The sequence below is a fragment of the Salarias fasciatus genome, chromosome 1, assembly GCF_902148845.1.
Source record: "Salarias fasciatus chromosome 1, fSalaFa1.1, whole genome shotgun sequence".
Lineage (NCBI taxonomy): Eukaryota > Metazoa > Chordata > Actinopteri > Blenniiformes > Blenniidae > Salarias > Salarias fasciatus.
The window spans coordinates 30,754,097-30,769,769 of NC_043745.1; the positions used below are offsets into that span (position 1 = coordinate 30,754,097).

At 43.8% G+C, this 15,673-nt stretch overlaps 1 protein-coding gene across 1 annotated transcript in view; it reads right to left on the reverse strand.

Annotated features, from left to right (window-relative positions):
• The window catches only part of LOC115387320 (fibrillin-1-like), a 66,926-nt gene that overhangs the window by 2,897 nt on the left and 48,356 nt on the right, over positions 1 to 15,673 (reverse strand). Inside the window, 22 exon segments of the mRNA XM_030089993.1 lie at positions 45 to 276; positions 683 to 802; positions 885 to 1,013; positions 2,519 to 2,635; positions 3,218 to 3,340; positions 3,571 to 3,696; positions 4,105 to 4,311; positions 5,172 to 5,297; positions 5,486 to 5,617; positions 6,167 to 6,289; positions 6,772 to 6,891; positions 7,183 to 7,256; positions 7,258 to 7,300; positions 7,394 to 7,456; positions 8,335 to 8,484; positions 10,575 to 10,700; positions 11,974 to 12,093; positions 12,247 to 12,372; positions 12,467 to 12,583; positions 12,676 to 12,801; positions 15,222 to 15,344; positions 15,544 to 15,669. Of these exon segments, the coding sequence (XP_029945853.1) occupies positions 45 to 276; positions 683 to 802; positions 885 to 1,013; positions 2,519 to 2,635; positions 3,218 to 3,340; positions 3,571 to 3,696; positions 4,105 to 4,311; positions 5,172 to 5,297; positions 5,486 to 5,617; positions 6,167 to 6,289; positions 6,772 to 6,891; positions 7,183 to 7,256; positions 7,258 to 7,300; positions 7,394 to 7,456; positions 8,335 to 8,484; positions 10,575 to 10,700; positions 11,974 to 12,093; positions 12,247 to 12,372; positions 12,467 to 12,583; positions 12,676 to 12,801; positions 15,222 to 15,344; positions 15,544 to 15,669 (2,749 nt within the window).

Sequence of the window (15,673 nt, forward strand, 5' to 3'; positions counted from 1 at the left end):
CCTGTCACACACACACACACACACTCAGTGGCAAACTCTCGCACCCTTGTCCTGCGCGGAAGTATCCCGGCGGGCATCCGCACAGGTAGCCCCCGTCAGTGTTGGAGCATCCGAACTTGCAGGGGTTCTGGCTGGTGGAGCACTCGTTGATGTCCGAGCAGCCGCCGCTGTTCTGCTCGTAGTTGAAGCCGGTGGGGCAAAGGCAGCGGAAGCTCCCCAGGGTGTTGTGGCACGACGCTCCCCCGCAGATCTGGCTGTTCAGGCACTCGTTTTCGTCTGGGTCGGCGGGAAGCGGAAGGGAAGTAAACAAACCAGGGGTCAGTCAAGTTAAAGGACACAAACAATACTGGGAAAGTATGCCATGCCCGCAGTGAATATGAAGAGTGATACGGACTAAAAATAGATGTTTGACGGACAAAAATGTGTGTGACATGTTGAGAATTTCCTTTTTGACTGGCCTTGCCACATTTACGGACACAGTTGAAAGGAAAACATTTGAGAGATATTTATATTAGAAGGACGGCAGCAGGAAAGAAATGAAAGACGAGTTGTTTTGTTTAAATGAAAAAGTTTCCAGACTGGACTTCAGCTGAGGGCATTAAGGTTTCATGCTTCTTATTTTAGCAACCAAGCAAGCCCCAAATGAAATTATTTCTGGTAGGAAAAATACTTTGTCACACACCGACACACTGGTTCCACTGGTAGTGCTGCAGGTAACCCTGAGGACAGCTGCACCTGTATCCCCCCACCAGGTTCTGGCAGCCATGCTGACACCTGTGGTTACCGTCACACTCGTCCATATCTGTCAAGGACCAACAAGGGAACAAAATTACTCCAGTAACCTCCTCATTTCGGCAATGAATCAGCCGGCACCGCGCTCAGACCTTCACAGCTTTGTCCATTGGGATCTAATGAGAATCCCCGCTGGCAGTCGCAGTTGAAGCTCCCTGGAGTGTTTTGGCAGACGCCGTTGGAGCCGCACAGATTAGGGTCTGATGCACATTCATTGTTGTCTGCAGTGAAAGGAGGGAAGGGTTCAGATGAGGGTAAAACTGGAGACATGATATAAAGGCTGATTGTGGCCCTGATCTGAACGAGATGAGTCAGTTTATAAGTTTGAACCGAGGTGACAACAGTTATTTAACAGACAAGGCAGACTGTTGGTACTGGAAGTCTGACAGTCTGATGGGATTCAAAGGTAAAAATTCCTCACTCGCTCCAGCAGGATCTGACCAGACGAAGTAATTACATTTTTTTTAGAGTAAATGTTTATCCCGGATGTCGACAGCAGTTGACATTCGGTTCAAATTTTCCCTTCAAAATTCACGAGACATGTTTGATTGTTGTGACTTGAATCGACGCAATCTGAAAACGATTATGTTGTTTAAGCCGTTTGGAGACTCAAAGTGTGGAGGCATGTAAACTTTAAATCTCAGCAGCTGGATGCGTGATCACAGGGTCTTTTCATAAATGTGTGACATTTTAAGTTTGGACCTCTGTTTGTTCTGTCAATACGGGAGACAATGTGGACAAAATAGTGACTGTAGTGTCTTTTTTTTTTTTTTTTTTTTTTTTTTTCCAGAAACTAACATGTTGGTCGCAGGAATGCGTTGGCGAATTAAAACCTTTAGATGAGTATTTGCCAGCAAGGATTTTGGTTTGTGTTTTAGTGTCTTACATAAACAGATCAGAAAACTCCAATTCAAACATTGTAACTTGTTTTTTCTCCTTTATTTTTGTCAGTTAATACCACATCCACACCTACTGGATGTCATTTTCCAGGGGTAATCCCTCAGTCAAACCTTGACGGCCTCGTGTCTTTGACTTGACGTAAGGTCATGGGAGCTGCTTTATGGCCTGGAAAAAAAGCTTGTGGTCGTCATGGTGATCCACTGCGATGTTCCATAACAAAGCCTTGCTAAGCTGACATGACCACAAACCGGCCTGACCTAATAAGATCAGTGTGATATCAGCCGGAGTTCATTAACACTGACAAGAAGGAGCTTCAGGGGTCCTTCATGAGCTAAACTGGAAGTGCTATAATACGTGACACTGTAGGAGAGCAGAGAAATGTGTGTACAGGCAGGAAAGTACACACAGAAAACAATAATTAATGTAAAGAGCCATTCACGAGAATGTGACTGCAGTGGAATAAAGAAATGATCCAACCAAGAAATTGTCACCCTGTTCCTTAACCTGGCACTGACACACACTGGGTGTGTCTGAAATGTGGTAAGTGGCTTGATGAAATGACTCTACAAGGGTTTTGGCATGTGATCATTCTTAAGGTCGGTGATGGAATTGTGTTTGGAATATGCAAATTAGCAGCCTCCATGGTCAAATTGTTCATGTTTGTTCCATATTTTATGTGATTAATGCATTTTTTATGCTGTTTGTAAGTTTTCTGATTGCACTTTGTTAAAACTTGTATTTAAAAGCGTCAATTAAGTCCTTGCATTAAAAAAATTTGCTCTACACATTTACCTGCCTTCTTGTGTTTGTGTGTGAGTGTGTTTACCGATGCAGGCAGTGTGGTGCTGGGTGAAGCCGGGAGGACACTTGCAGGTGAAGCCACCAATGGTGTTCACACACAGGAACTGACAGTTATGCTGTTTGGTCGAACACTCGTCCAGATCTGGGAAAAGAAACAAAGATGTAAAGATGTGGCACGAAATAAAATCTGAGATTGTAAAAACTGTTCATGCAGTGCACTGAGGTTGGTGTGTTTGGAGTTGTGTCAGATCACTGCGTGCTCTACTGTATGGGGGCTGCTCTCAAATTCCAGTCCTTCTACAGTCACTGACCTACAAATGAACTGCAAATGAACCAGACACCGGAAACACAGAGGGGTACAGGAGAGAAGGGGGGCGGATTGAAGCTATGGTAAATAAAGATGAAAGAGGCACTCAACACTGTGGAGCAAACCTATTTAGTATCTGTAAGCAAGCGCAATAAACAGAAACACGGACAAATGCGCTGTGTCACAGGCTCTGGACGCAGGGCGCATGTTCATAATCAAGTCTTTGCACGTGCGTGCAATATGTGAGACGAAGCGTCTCAGGACGGTGAGCAGAACACTGGCAGAGGGCCCGGCCCACTCGGCACTGCAGCAGATCTATCCTGGGAGCGAACCCGTGCAAGTAGAGAGTCGCTGAAATCGAGCGATCTGAGAAGCATCAGCCTTAAAGTGGCTCCACTGGAAATGTCTGAATGTCACCTTTGCAGCTTTTTCCGTCTTCCTGCAGGATGTATCCTCTTGGGCAGGAGCACTGATAGCCTCCCTCTGTGTTCTTACAGATGAAGTTACAGGGCTTTGGTGCCTGGATGCACTCATCCACATCTAGAAAAAGAGGGTCAGACTTAAAGAGGGGGAAGACAGAGGGAGTTTGATTCTCAAGCCAAACATTCCATAAGGGGAGATGATGAGACGGACAGACTGCATTTTTCAGAGGAGTGTGTGGGCAGTCCACCCACATAGCTTCAGTCCTTTACTAGACAGCAGGAATGAGAACGGGAGGTTGGAAAAGGAGTCCATGAAGAGCAAATTCTGGAGGTGCACTGGAACCTTACCCACACACAGAGTGCCGGTGATGTCCGTGGTGTAGCCCGGTTTGCAGACGCAGTTATAGGAGCCCAGAGCGTTGATGCACTGACCGTTCTTGCACAAGTTGCCCATCACACGACACTCGTCAATATCTGGACAGGAACAACCAGGCAGAAATTAGCCTCAGAAAAATCCTTTCAGTATTTCAGTCATTGCAAATGCAAAGGAGCACTGAGCTGGGAATATTTACAAGAACCCACCATGTGTCATATTGTCCTTTTGATATTATCTCTTCATAGCACAATGGATTCTATGCTTTTTCTCTGAGCAAGTTTGATATTATTCAAAAGAATTAAAAGCAGAGATCAGAGGGAAGTTAAAATCAAAGTTATTGTGACGTGGTTTCGTGGAAAAGGTAATAAATAAAGGATACTGATGTCCGACTTTAGTGTGAAACACTGGTAGAGAATCATTAACGATTTAAAATGAGCAGTGGGATAATGACTTCTCTTTCAGAATATGAAGTGATTAATACTTAGACATCTTCATCTGTGAGGTACCTCTGCCATCAGTAGTATATCCAGGTCCCAGAGGGCACATCTTCTTGAACTGCGTGGTGCCCGGCAGGGGGCAGAGCTCGCAGTTTGTGCCCCAACCTCGGCCTCCGTCACAGCAGCACTCGGACTTGGTCACCATGTTCCGGTTACTGGAGGTCATCTGGCACAGAGTGGTCAAGACCTCGGTGTAGCAGAAGCCCTCGCGGTTATCTGAAGGGTGAAAGGGGAAAAGGGAGCGGGAGCGTGAGTGCCAGACGAAGTGGGCCCACGGGAGGCTGACCAAACCACCCAGACAGGACCAGGCCTCACACAACCAGACGTAAATAGATAACCCACACTTCTCTATCTGCGCTGTCTGTACGGCGTGAGATAGCCCTAAAACCTTCCAGCCTGCAGAGTTCTTCTCTCCAAATTCAGCACATCACAGCTATCCAGTAGAGGGATATATTTAGACGGGGCAGGACGGCTCGGGGAGCGTCTCCCTGCTCCTGTCTGATGTCTGCATAGATTTTTAGCTTGACTGAATGAAGGAAACAATGTTATGAAGATTTTCACTGAAAAAAGGCACAAACAGCTCCTTTATTTTTAGAAGATTCAATTATTGGAAAAAAGGAAACTAAATATGTTTCCCAGGCTTTACTGGCAACTGTAAATTCGGAGGAGTCAGCTAACAAAGGTTTCGTGCTTCATTCCTGTGTATAAACACAACTTTTCAGACTGAAAAATCTCCCCTCAGAATTTCTTCTCCATACATTCTTACTACTTGCTATATCTTTTTTTTTCTGTTAGAAGATTCAGAGTTTCAGTGAAAGAATGAAGACAGCTGCTGTGAACTTATCCATACTGAAGATGCAAAAAGAGACTAATTTATTTAAATTTGTTTCATCAATAATGTTTGACTTCCTGTTTACATACCAAAACCGGAGTGCTTCAAATACAATTCATCATGTCTTATATAAAGTTGAACCTATTTGTTACCTGATTTTTTTTCTTCATTTGAATATAAGTCAGAACACATGAATACAAAGCATTCAGTAAAAGTAAGTGTGTTTGTGTAGCAGCATACGTACCGATACACTCTGTCTGTGTGGGGTTGGCGACGAATCCCTGGTCACATCTGCAGCGGTAGCTTCCGATTGTGTTCTCACAGCGGCCGTTCTTACAGATGCCGGGTTTCGCTGTACACTCATTCAGGTCTAACACACACACACACACGCACGCACACACGCACACACACACCATGCTAGGTTAAAACTGACACATTTGTTGGGTAGTTAAGTCAGATCTTGAATGTGACACGAAGTGTGTATAATTTTAAGAAAAAGATCCTCAAACTGATACAAAGTCAAATGAATTTTTGCTAGTAAGACATAATGATGATTACCGGTGCAGCCGTCTCCACCGGGCTGACGTGTGTATCCCGGCGGGCAGATGCACATGTATGTACCGATCAGGTTCTTGCAGGTCATGCCTCTGCTGTCACAGTCATCTACACCATCTTCACACTCATTCTGATCTGGAAGACAAATGGTAAACCATGGCTAAGAGGACGTAAAGGCATCATTTACGTGCGTGTGTGTGTGTGTGTGTGTCCGTGCATGTTCGGCAGTGATGTAACGGAGACACTCGTGTCCGCCACTCGAAAGTTTAATCAAACCACCCAATCCAGCGCCGAGCGCTGTAGTGCTAACAGACGTGTAGTGGACGAGCTGGTGGTCTGTTTGGAACTGTGGCGTAAACAGTGACGCTGATAGACGCTGACGGGTTCCTCCTGTCTTGGAGATTCCCTCTAAATACAACCGTTGCTATGGCGACCGAGCTATCTGAGAGAGCTGGGGTGTAAACAGTAACTCGACTCGGCTTCGGTCTTCAGAGTGTTTTAAGTTTATCCTGGAGAGGGAAACCGTGAGGATCAGCAAAGGCGTGTTATGTAACCTCACGGACGAAGCCAGTCTGTCTCCTCTAGGTACTTAGTTTATTTTTTTATTAGCACTTTCCAGCAAACGAACCATGTCTGGAAGAATGCAGAGAGCGAGAGAGTGGGTGAGTCATTTTGTGGTGGTACCTTTGCACATCCTCTTGTCTTCGCGCAGCACGTAGCCAGTGGGACATTTACACTCGTAGGACCCCACCACGTTAACACAGCGGAAGGCACACAGGAGGGGATTCTGGGCACATTCGTTGATGTCTGCACAGAAAGAAAAACAGAAAAAGATTATCAATATTTCAAGTGAAGATCATCCATCCATCCAACCTCTTTTCTAACTCTCTCTTTAGCACTGTGGTGGTAAAACAGATGAAGAACAATGAATTGAAGACATCTCTATCTCTCCTATCTGCTTTCTGCAGCTCATCTGTGGGGCCTCCCCAGTCACTCCGCAGTCAGCCAAGAGATATAATCTCTGTGATGTGTCCTGGGTCGAGGCCCTGTGGTTGACTCATGACCCAATGGGGAGATTATATCTCTGGAAGTGACTGCAGCGCCTCTAATTAGAGGCCAGCAGGAATCACCTCAGCTAACTCGTCCTGATGCGCCATACACACATCCACGGGCCGTTTCTGGTTCACCAAAGACCACATTCCAGAAGAAATTAGCTCTTGGAAGTAAAAAATGCTAATAAAATCAAAGAGTGAGCGCTAAACCAACTGATCTGATTTTAGTTGACATACCTTCGCAGGTCATCATCGGCCCAGGCTCGAAGCCGTCTTCGCACGCGCACTCAAACCCACCGATGACATTCGTACACGTCCCGTTGCCGCAGGGATTTCCAACTTCACACTCATTGGTGTCTGTAGACATGAATATCACGCAATTAATGATGCAAGGTTAATCTTTAGAGTACTTACTGATTACCGGTTGACATTATTATGGGCGAAAACATGCCCAAAAACTGTAAAACACTGCAGCAATATCTCAGTGACAGAAGTGTCAAGTATTGTCAGACACTTTTATTCAGTCATGTGTGATTTTCATGATGCTTATTTTTTTAATAGGGAGGGATGGGTTGATATCCACTGGTATAAAACATGATAAGAAAAGAGGAATATTGAGCTAATGACAGAGACAGAGAGGAACCTGACCTTCACACGTGACCCCACTAATGTCCAAGTTGTATCCCAAGGGGCATTCACAGCGGAAACCCCCGTCAGTGTTTTGCACTGGCCATTACACAGGGATCATTCACGCATTCATCAATATCTGGAATTAAAAAACAATAGAAACAGCGAGTGAATTTCCAAGGCACAAATGCAAATTAATGCAGGGCAGTGAGGAGGCTGAGAGCATGTTTACCTTCAGGATTGTTGTCTTTCCCACGCTGGTAACCCGTGTTAATGCAAAGTTGGGAATAGACCTCTGAAAAAATGGGAAAAAAAATTAATATAAAAAAAAAACATTCATACATCAGCTTAGTGAAGAAGATCTGTTCATATCCTCCCCTTCACTTCAGGAAGTGCATTTCTGCACCCACACATTCCTAACATCAAACTCACTTGATGTATCATATTCTGAGCCTTTCCCTTCAAAAATATTAAAACTACTTTACTAATAATAAACCACCTGTTTTCATGAGAAGGTCACTTGAAAAACAAAGACTGCTGTTGAGGCCCAAATAACAAATGAATCCCAGTTTTTATACAAACACTGGAATTTGAAATGCAGGAATTTGTTTTGGATAATGTTGAATAAATAATAATAAATAAATAGGTACCTAGTGGGTCTTATTAAAAACTCCATATTCTGCACAAGTAGTAATCTGACTATGATGAACCGACGTCTGTGCAATGTAAGAATTACACTGTTACATCTATATGTCTTGGCACATGTTCATGCTCAAAAATACAATGCTTTTATATCATCATATTCAACTGTTTGTTGCAAGAATATAAGTTTATTATTCAAGAAAAGAGGTTCATCTACAATTTCGAAAACACTGATAAACAGAGAAGAATTTCACAGCTTTCTTTGATGAAAATTTTGGCAAGAAATGGACGTAAATACATTTTAAAGGCATCATAGAATGAACTTTTTTTTTTGGATAGAACACACTCAGAACTATTTACATCCCTCCTCATCTCCATCTCTATTCGAAGATGTTTTCTTGGTCTCTGACGTTGAATTGGCATTAACTTCACATCACTTTCTTCCAAGTGAATCCTCCTTGTTGAAACATGGTTCTTGCGTACGTGGTTTAGGTTGTGTTTGTGCATCTCTGTGACGGGAGGAATACACACCCTGATCAGGGGTGGGGCAGAGTTCACAGGGGTCTCCCCAGCCTTGGCCAGCCATATTAGAGCAGCAGCACTGTTCCTTGGATGTGTTCTGGGGTTTCGGAGCCAAGCAGACTTTGTCAAACTTGGTATAGCAGTAGTTCACACGGATATCTACAGGTGAGCACACACAAACACACACACACACACACACACACACACAGAGGAGCACAGGAGTTCACAGTGAATAAAGCACTCATATCATACAGCAAAATCATTCTAAAAATGCTAACTTCATAATCATTATTAAGGACACATCGGAAAGATTTTAATGGAGTTTTTTGCATTTCTTTGTGAATAACTTGAGGTTGGCGAATGATCTCTCCTCAGTGATCTGTTTGTCTTGTTCTTCCTGGACTAGGCAGGCACTTTACTCGTAATGAGAAGCACATGGCTGCACTCGCCCGCTCGCAGCGGCCTTCAGTGAACTCAACACAAATAAGCTTTCTGACCACCATAGATCACGCACACACATGCACACACACCTGGCTCAAAGGCAGAGATCACATGCATGAGCACCTGGAGCTGTGCAGAGAACGTCTAAGAGTGTCATGTTACTTTTTGCCATGAAACTGATTTGTCAGCCTTTCTGCGGAAGGAGATTGATGGATCTGGGTGTGCAGCCGCGTGTTCAAGTGCAGACACATGTGCATCTGCAAATGTGCACAGGGTTCTGATTTTATGGATTTGATTCTAAAATATGACACAAAATGTGTTTTCTTGAACACAGTGGTTTATTTTAACTGAAAAACAGCATGAAAAGTGGTGAGTGTGGAGACAAATATTTCACAATTACAGCTATCCACATTTGTCAAACCTTCAGAGACAGAGAGATTAACATTTATGCTGTCACTGCAAAACTCTAAATATGTTGATGGTGCATGTTGTCCCACTCTCACAGGCAGTGTGTGTCTTCAACCTTCTACTATCAAAGGCCAAATCTGACAGCCTGACCTGTTTGCAGTGTAAGAAATGCAACAATTTTAATTTCAAAATATCTTCTTTCTCTTCTTGGAGAAGTTGTGGGGTGAACAGAGGTGAGTGTGTTGGTTGTGGCAATAAAGACTTTAAAAATAAAATCTTGTTTCTCCAGATGTAGAAAGATATATAATGAAACTCTGCAACCAGTGGAAATCTCATGTCTTCACAGTCTGGTACCCAAACTTAACCTTATCGACACTGCTGGCCACAACAGAGCGAGGCTCATCAGAGACCACTTCCAGAATTTGGGTGTGGAGAGGACGGGCTGAGCTGCCAGCACTTCTAGCCTCAGCTCCACTTATGGGATCAGTTTTGGTGTGTTGTCGCTGCCAGAATGACCAACACAGCCACACAGGCTGATTGCAACAAAACAGAGAAGTTGAATGTTTTTGCATATTGGTGACCACCACGGAGACAAGGTGCCAGGCTGTTGAGGATGTGTGTGTGTGTGTGTGTGTGGTTCTTCCACATGGTAATCATGGTGAATTGCCAATATGTGTTGTTGCTTCAAACTTCCCCAATCCACCAAACAACAGTAAAGAAAAGCTGTTTGGAAAAGAAGCCACAGCTCATATTCTCAGCTCTGCTGATCACCATGTACAAGAGAAATGTCTTCATCCTTGAATGCATCGCTACAACAAAGACCGTAAGCTACCAAACACAAATTTCCTCACATTTTGTGCACAGTTTAGCCTTAAAGAAGTCTGTAAATGATTTTTTTAAGATAGCTGTAATTATGGATTCTCTTACTTGTCTGTCAATGTTTTTAACAAAAACAAATGTTTTCTCAGGAGGGAAAGTTTTGTCCTCGTTGAGAAAGCCTTGATCTCCCTCACTGCCAGTTCTCCACCCGGTTCTCCTCCCATTTATCCCCCAACCGTCAGTGAAGCGCTTTAAGGCTGCAGAGACGGAGCGAAACGCAAACTGCCTCGGTGAACTGATGATGTCATCACTTCAGTGTTTGGAGAGGGAACTCCCTAACAGAGGGCTCAGCGCGCCCCCACCCAACACACACACACACACACACACACACACACACACACACACGGTGAAGAAATGGAAAAGTGATCAGTTCGCAGCCACCCTTGAGGCAGCAGCAGAACCAGCTGGAACACGGTGTGCTATCATGAAAGAGCAGGAAGAGTCGAGCACGACTGCTGCTCAGTCTCCTCTCGTACTCACTTTGCTGTGTAAAGTTGATGCATAGCCTCACACAAAATTACCTAAACATCTGCGTCCGGAGGCCGAAATCTGGAAGCCTTCAGGGCACAGGCAGGTGAAGCTGCCTTCGGTGTTGGAGCAGGTTCCAAACACGCACATCTCGGGCGACTGGGAGCACTCGTCGATATCTGACACACAAAATAGAGGCAGTGTCACCCAACACGCATACAGCACACACACTTAAATTCTGTCACATAATGGGGAAAAAAATGTTTCTCATAACATAAAAGCTACATACAGAAGACATTAAAACTAATTTCTAATGTGTTCCAGAAGAATCCTGCTTTGGTAACTATTGGATAAATTTATGATTGAACTTCCAGCTGCATCACTTGTGGGATGATTAATTGCTATGATGGAACAAAAAAAAAAAAATACCAAACTACATTGGAGAGCCATATGTTGTACCACAAATCAGCTTGATATAAATATTTGTCGCATTAAAAAGCAGTATGTTACATGATTCTGAGAAGCAACTGTTGCTGGGCTGCTTCAGTCAACTCCTATATTTCTCTTTTAAACCAATGAAGGCACACACTACAAGAATCATATATTCCTATATTCCTTTATATATATTCATATATTTCATTCATAATTTCTCCGTGACCCCTCGGGGTCTGCACAGGGACAACCAAAGGGCCTCACAATGCTCACAGGCTTGGAAACATGTGCAAAGAGATATCAATCGAGAAACATTCCCATCTAACAATAAATTCCAGGGTTTCATCATTCATCTGCAAGAAGGAGGAATGTTTAATGTGTTTATCTGTCCTGCATTTTATTGTTCTGCACTTTGCTTGTATACATATTTCTTCGATTTAACTGTAATGGCTGCTACCTTTGGCCAAGTCTCCCTTGCAAAAGAGATCTCTATCTCAGCGAGACTTCCTGGTGAAATAAAAAAATACCTTAACAATAAAACGGAGCGCAATATCTCATTACTGGATGACTGCAGGAAGACAAAACCTGGTGGTCACGTGTTCGCTAATCACAATGGCTAGCTGCAGCTGCTGATGCTGAGAACCCAGAGCCGTTCCTCCCTGCTTCCAGGAACAGTGCACGAGGCAGGAATGTGTTGAAGTCTGCCCAATATCTCTTCATCAGGCCCACTGTATAAACAATCCAAGTGCTCTGGCTCGGGCCCACTCCCACGTGTGAAAGAGAGAAGAGGGGCGTGGGTGAGGGGAAGATTCAGCCAACAAAGTTTGTTCTCCTCTTCTACACCTCAGCAGAGGTATGATTTCTGCATCTGTGTGAGTGTGTGGGATGCAAGCAGGGGTTTGGTGCAATGCCCGAGGTGAGATTCATGTATGTGTGAGGATATTTTATTTCTACACAAATCACCGTTTCTGTATCTTGTGGTTTAGTTTATCTGAATGAACTGGATTTAGACCTGAGTACCTTCGCAGGTTTCTTCATGGAGATAGTAGCCAGGTGGGCAGACGCATCTGTAGGAGCCGTCTAGATTCACACAAGTTCCTGCTCCACATGTGCCTGGATTCACTGCACATTCGTCAATATCTGAGAAAACAAATACACAAGGGGATCACGATCAAACTGAGAAAAATCTGATCAGAACGTAGAAAGATGGACATCTTTTCAACTTCGTTTCAGGTTATCGTAGAGAATATGCTAAAAGTGGAATATTGATAGCTTTCGGTGTCAGTGCGTTACCTCCACACAGTCTGCCGTCTAACGTCAGCTCGTAGCCGTCGTGGCACACGCAGAGGAAGGTGCCCACCGTGTTCACACACTGCCCGTTCCGACACAGGCCCCTCTGCGTCGAACACTCATCCACATCTGAACGATGAACACACACCACGGATGTATCAGCTGCAGGTGATTCCTCTCTCTCTTACCGTCTGCATTTTACTCCCTCAAATAAGCAGCTCACCTATGCAGTCGCCGTTGTGTGAGTTCTGAAAGCCGGGGTAACAGAGGCAGTTGTAGGAGCCCACGGTGTTTTTGCAGGTGCCGTTTCCACAGGGTTGTCTCTCACACTCGTCCACATCTGACACAAGAGAGTGACGGTTTCATCTCAGAGGGAGCTCCAGTTACTCACCATGCAGCATAACGCAACGATGGGAACACAGCACAGCTTACCGACACACATCGACTGGTCCCGAGTCGTTTTGTAGCCATTGGGGCAGATGCAGCGATAGCTCCCGAGAGTGTCGATGCACTCGCCGGGGTTACAAACAGTAGGGATCTCCTGGCACTCGTTGCGGTCTGGACAGGAGGAAAACAAGGACAGCAGTCCATTAAGATTATATAACAGAAAAGAGTACGGTGTTAATTGAACAGACGTACAGAATCATATGTACTGTTAGGTCCTTGTAACTCAATTTCTTGCATTTATAGCAATAATTAGATTAATAAGTTGCACATAATCTTACCACGTAAGATTTGAAAATGATAGCTCTTCAAACCGAATCACAGCTTGGTCACATTTTTATCTCATTCTGACAAGTTTACATTTCTTGACTTCACTTTTCATGCTGTTATCCCACACACCTCAGTGTTTATTACAAGCTCCTACAAACCAATTGAAAAATATCTGATAAGCACTGTTTCTTTTCTTAGGCCTAAAAATGTGGAACCTTCCCCATCTTTAGTCACATCCTCGTCTCACATCCTAATCTGTTTCATTCACTGATTAGTCACATCCCTTATTTGCAGGACACAAACCTGTTAAAACAAAGTGTAAATGTTGCAAACTCTTCACCACAAACAAGTTGCTAAGTAAGACTTTAATATATGATCTATTAGATTTTTCCTTCATGTCATTGGAAATTTTCTAGCATTCTAGGGTTTTGTATGAAAGCAGTAACGTCATCACTATTCAATTATAGTCAACCAGAATTCATTATGTGGAGGTCATTATGACCTTCAACCACGGTTTCAGTTTTCTCCCGCTGGAGTCTGGGCATGTTTAGTTGTTAGGAATTGTATGAAAAGCAGGAAGCAAAACAGGATGTTGATTCAACATGTGCTTATCGGTTCGAGCTCTGCCGACTGACAGCAGCGAATTTCAGATATGCTGTGGCACATGTTCAACAGCGCAACACATGCTTCACATTCTCTCCTCCTCAATAACAAGCCCACCATGAAGACTCCATCCTCAGCCCTACTGTCACCACGCTGCATCTGGTGCTTCGTCATTGGCGCATAACTGAGGTAAATAATGCACAGTTGAAAAGGCTTTGAGAAAACAGTATTGAACAAGGAAAAGATTTAAGGGACTCAGGATTGCTCTCCTGAAAGAAACACCTTTTCCTCAGCTGCTCTACTCCTCTGTCTGCTACAGCTTCATGTTCCCACTGTAGAATCTTCACTGAAGTCTTCATAACACTTATTTGCAGCGGTGTGGTTCGATTTAATACAGGTATCTTCGGATCATACAGACAATGCGCTACACAATCAATGTCTTGTTGATACCAGTGAACGATTAAGTGCCCTCTAATATTCCTCCTACCACTAGTACTACTCCTGCAATTTAAATATAATACAGTAAATCATTTATCTATATTCATGTTCACTCCATCCATCAACTCTGTAGGATTCACACAGTCATACTCAGTTTGTCCTATCAAAATCCATCAGATCCCAGCCACCGTCTCCTCTGGTGTTCCTCAGGGCTCTGTTCTGGGCTCCATTCTTTTCATTCCCTATCTTCTCCACCTTGGCCATTTTTTCCAGAAATATAACATTCAATTTTATGCAGATCACACTCAGCTCTACCTCTCCACCAAGCCCACCTCCAGCCTCCCACCCACCTCACTCCAAGACTGTCAACAGGACATCAAATCCTGGTTCTCCAGTATGTTCTTTTCATCTGTACCAAGTCCACCCTCACCAAAACTTTTTGGTGAGGGTGGAGCTTTTTTTCTATCTCCATCGACACCTCCTCTGTATCTTCGTCCTCTCAAGCTAAGAGTCTGGGTGTCTTCCTCGAAATTAGAAATTGATAACATCAACCCGTCTGTTACCATTTTCGCAGCATCAAGCGCCTTTGCCCCGCCCTCTCACCCAGCAGCACTGCCACACTAGTCCACGCCCTGGTCACTTCTATCTGGTCTTCTACTCAAATCTAGCCATAAACTCCAACTGATTCAAAATGCTGCTGCTCATATTATCACATGTACTCGGTCTATTAACCACATAATCCCGGATCAATATGAACTCAACCGGCTCCCAATTCAACAAATGACCACGGTAAAGTCCAGAGCACTAAGTCACTCGCCTCTCCACCTCTGGAATTCTCTTCTACCCAAAATCGGAAACAGCTAATGTCGGGATACTTTTAAATCTCACATTAAAACTCATATTTTTAAACAGGCATATATTAGTCTGCTGCAAACACCTGTTTTTTTTTTTAACATTGCTACTTATGTTTTTACTTGTTTCACTGTATTTTTTTTAACTATCCAGTGACCTTGGGTGTCCTGAAAGGCACTGACGATTAAAATGGATGATTATTATCATTATTTGTATCAACAGCACACAGCAAACTGAACTGCCAGACAGTTCAAGTCATCTTGAATAAAGAAGCAGAAATACTCACTCATACATATTTTGACAATTCCATTATCTCTAATATAAATCCAGACGTCTTTGTCATGATAAAGCAAAAGTGATCACAGCCTTACCCAGACATTGTCCCGTTGGAGTGAATCGATATCCGGGTTTACACTCGCAGCGGTAGCTTCCCGGCAGGTTGAGACAGGCGGCGTTCTGCTGGCACACCGGTCCATTCTGACACTCATCAATATCTGGAAACAGATACAGAAGCACTCAAACGCCGCCACATACCGATGAAACCATCACAAAGGTATGTAGGCTGATTTTTATTGTTTGTTTTACCTGTGAAGCACTTTGGGCTGCATGTTTGCAGGGAAATTGTTGTTTAGTGAAATGAAGTGAAAAGTAAATAAACTATCTTAAAGTGAAACAAACTCTGAATTCCCTTACCTTCGCAAATCAGCAGCTTGTCGTTGTAAATGAAGCCGATGGGACACTCACACCTGAAGCTGCCAATCATGTTGATGCACACTCCATTCTCACACACTCCTGGGATTTCCCTGCACTCATCAATATCTAA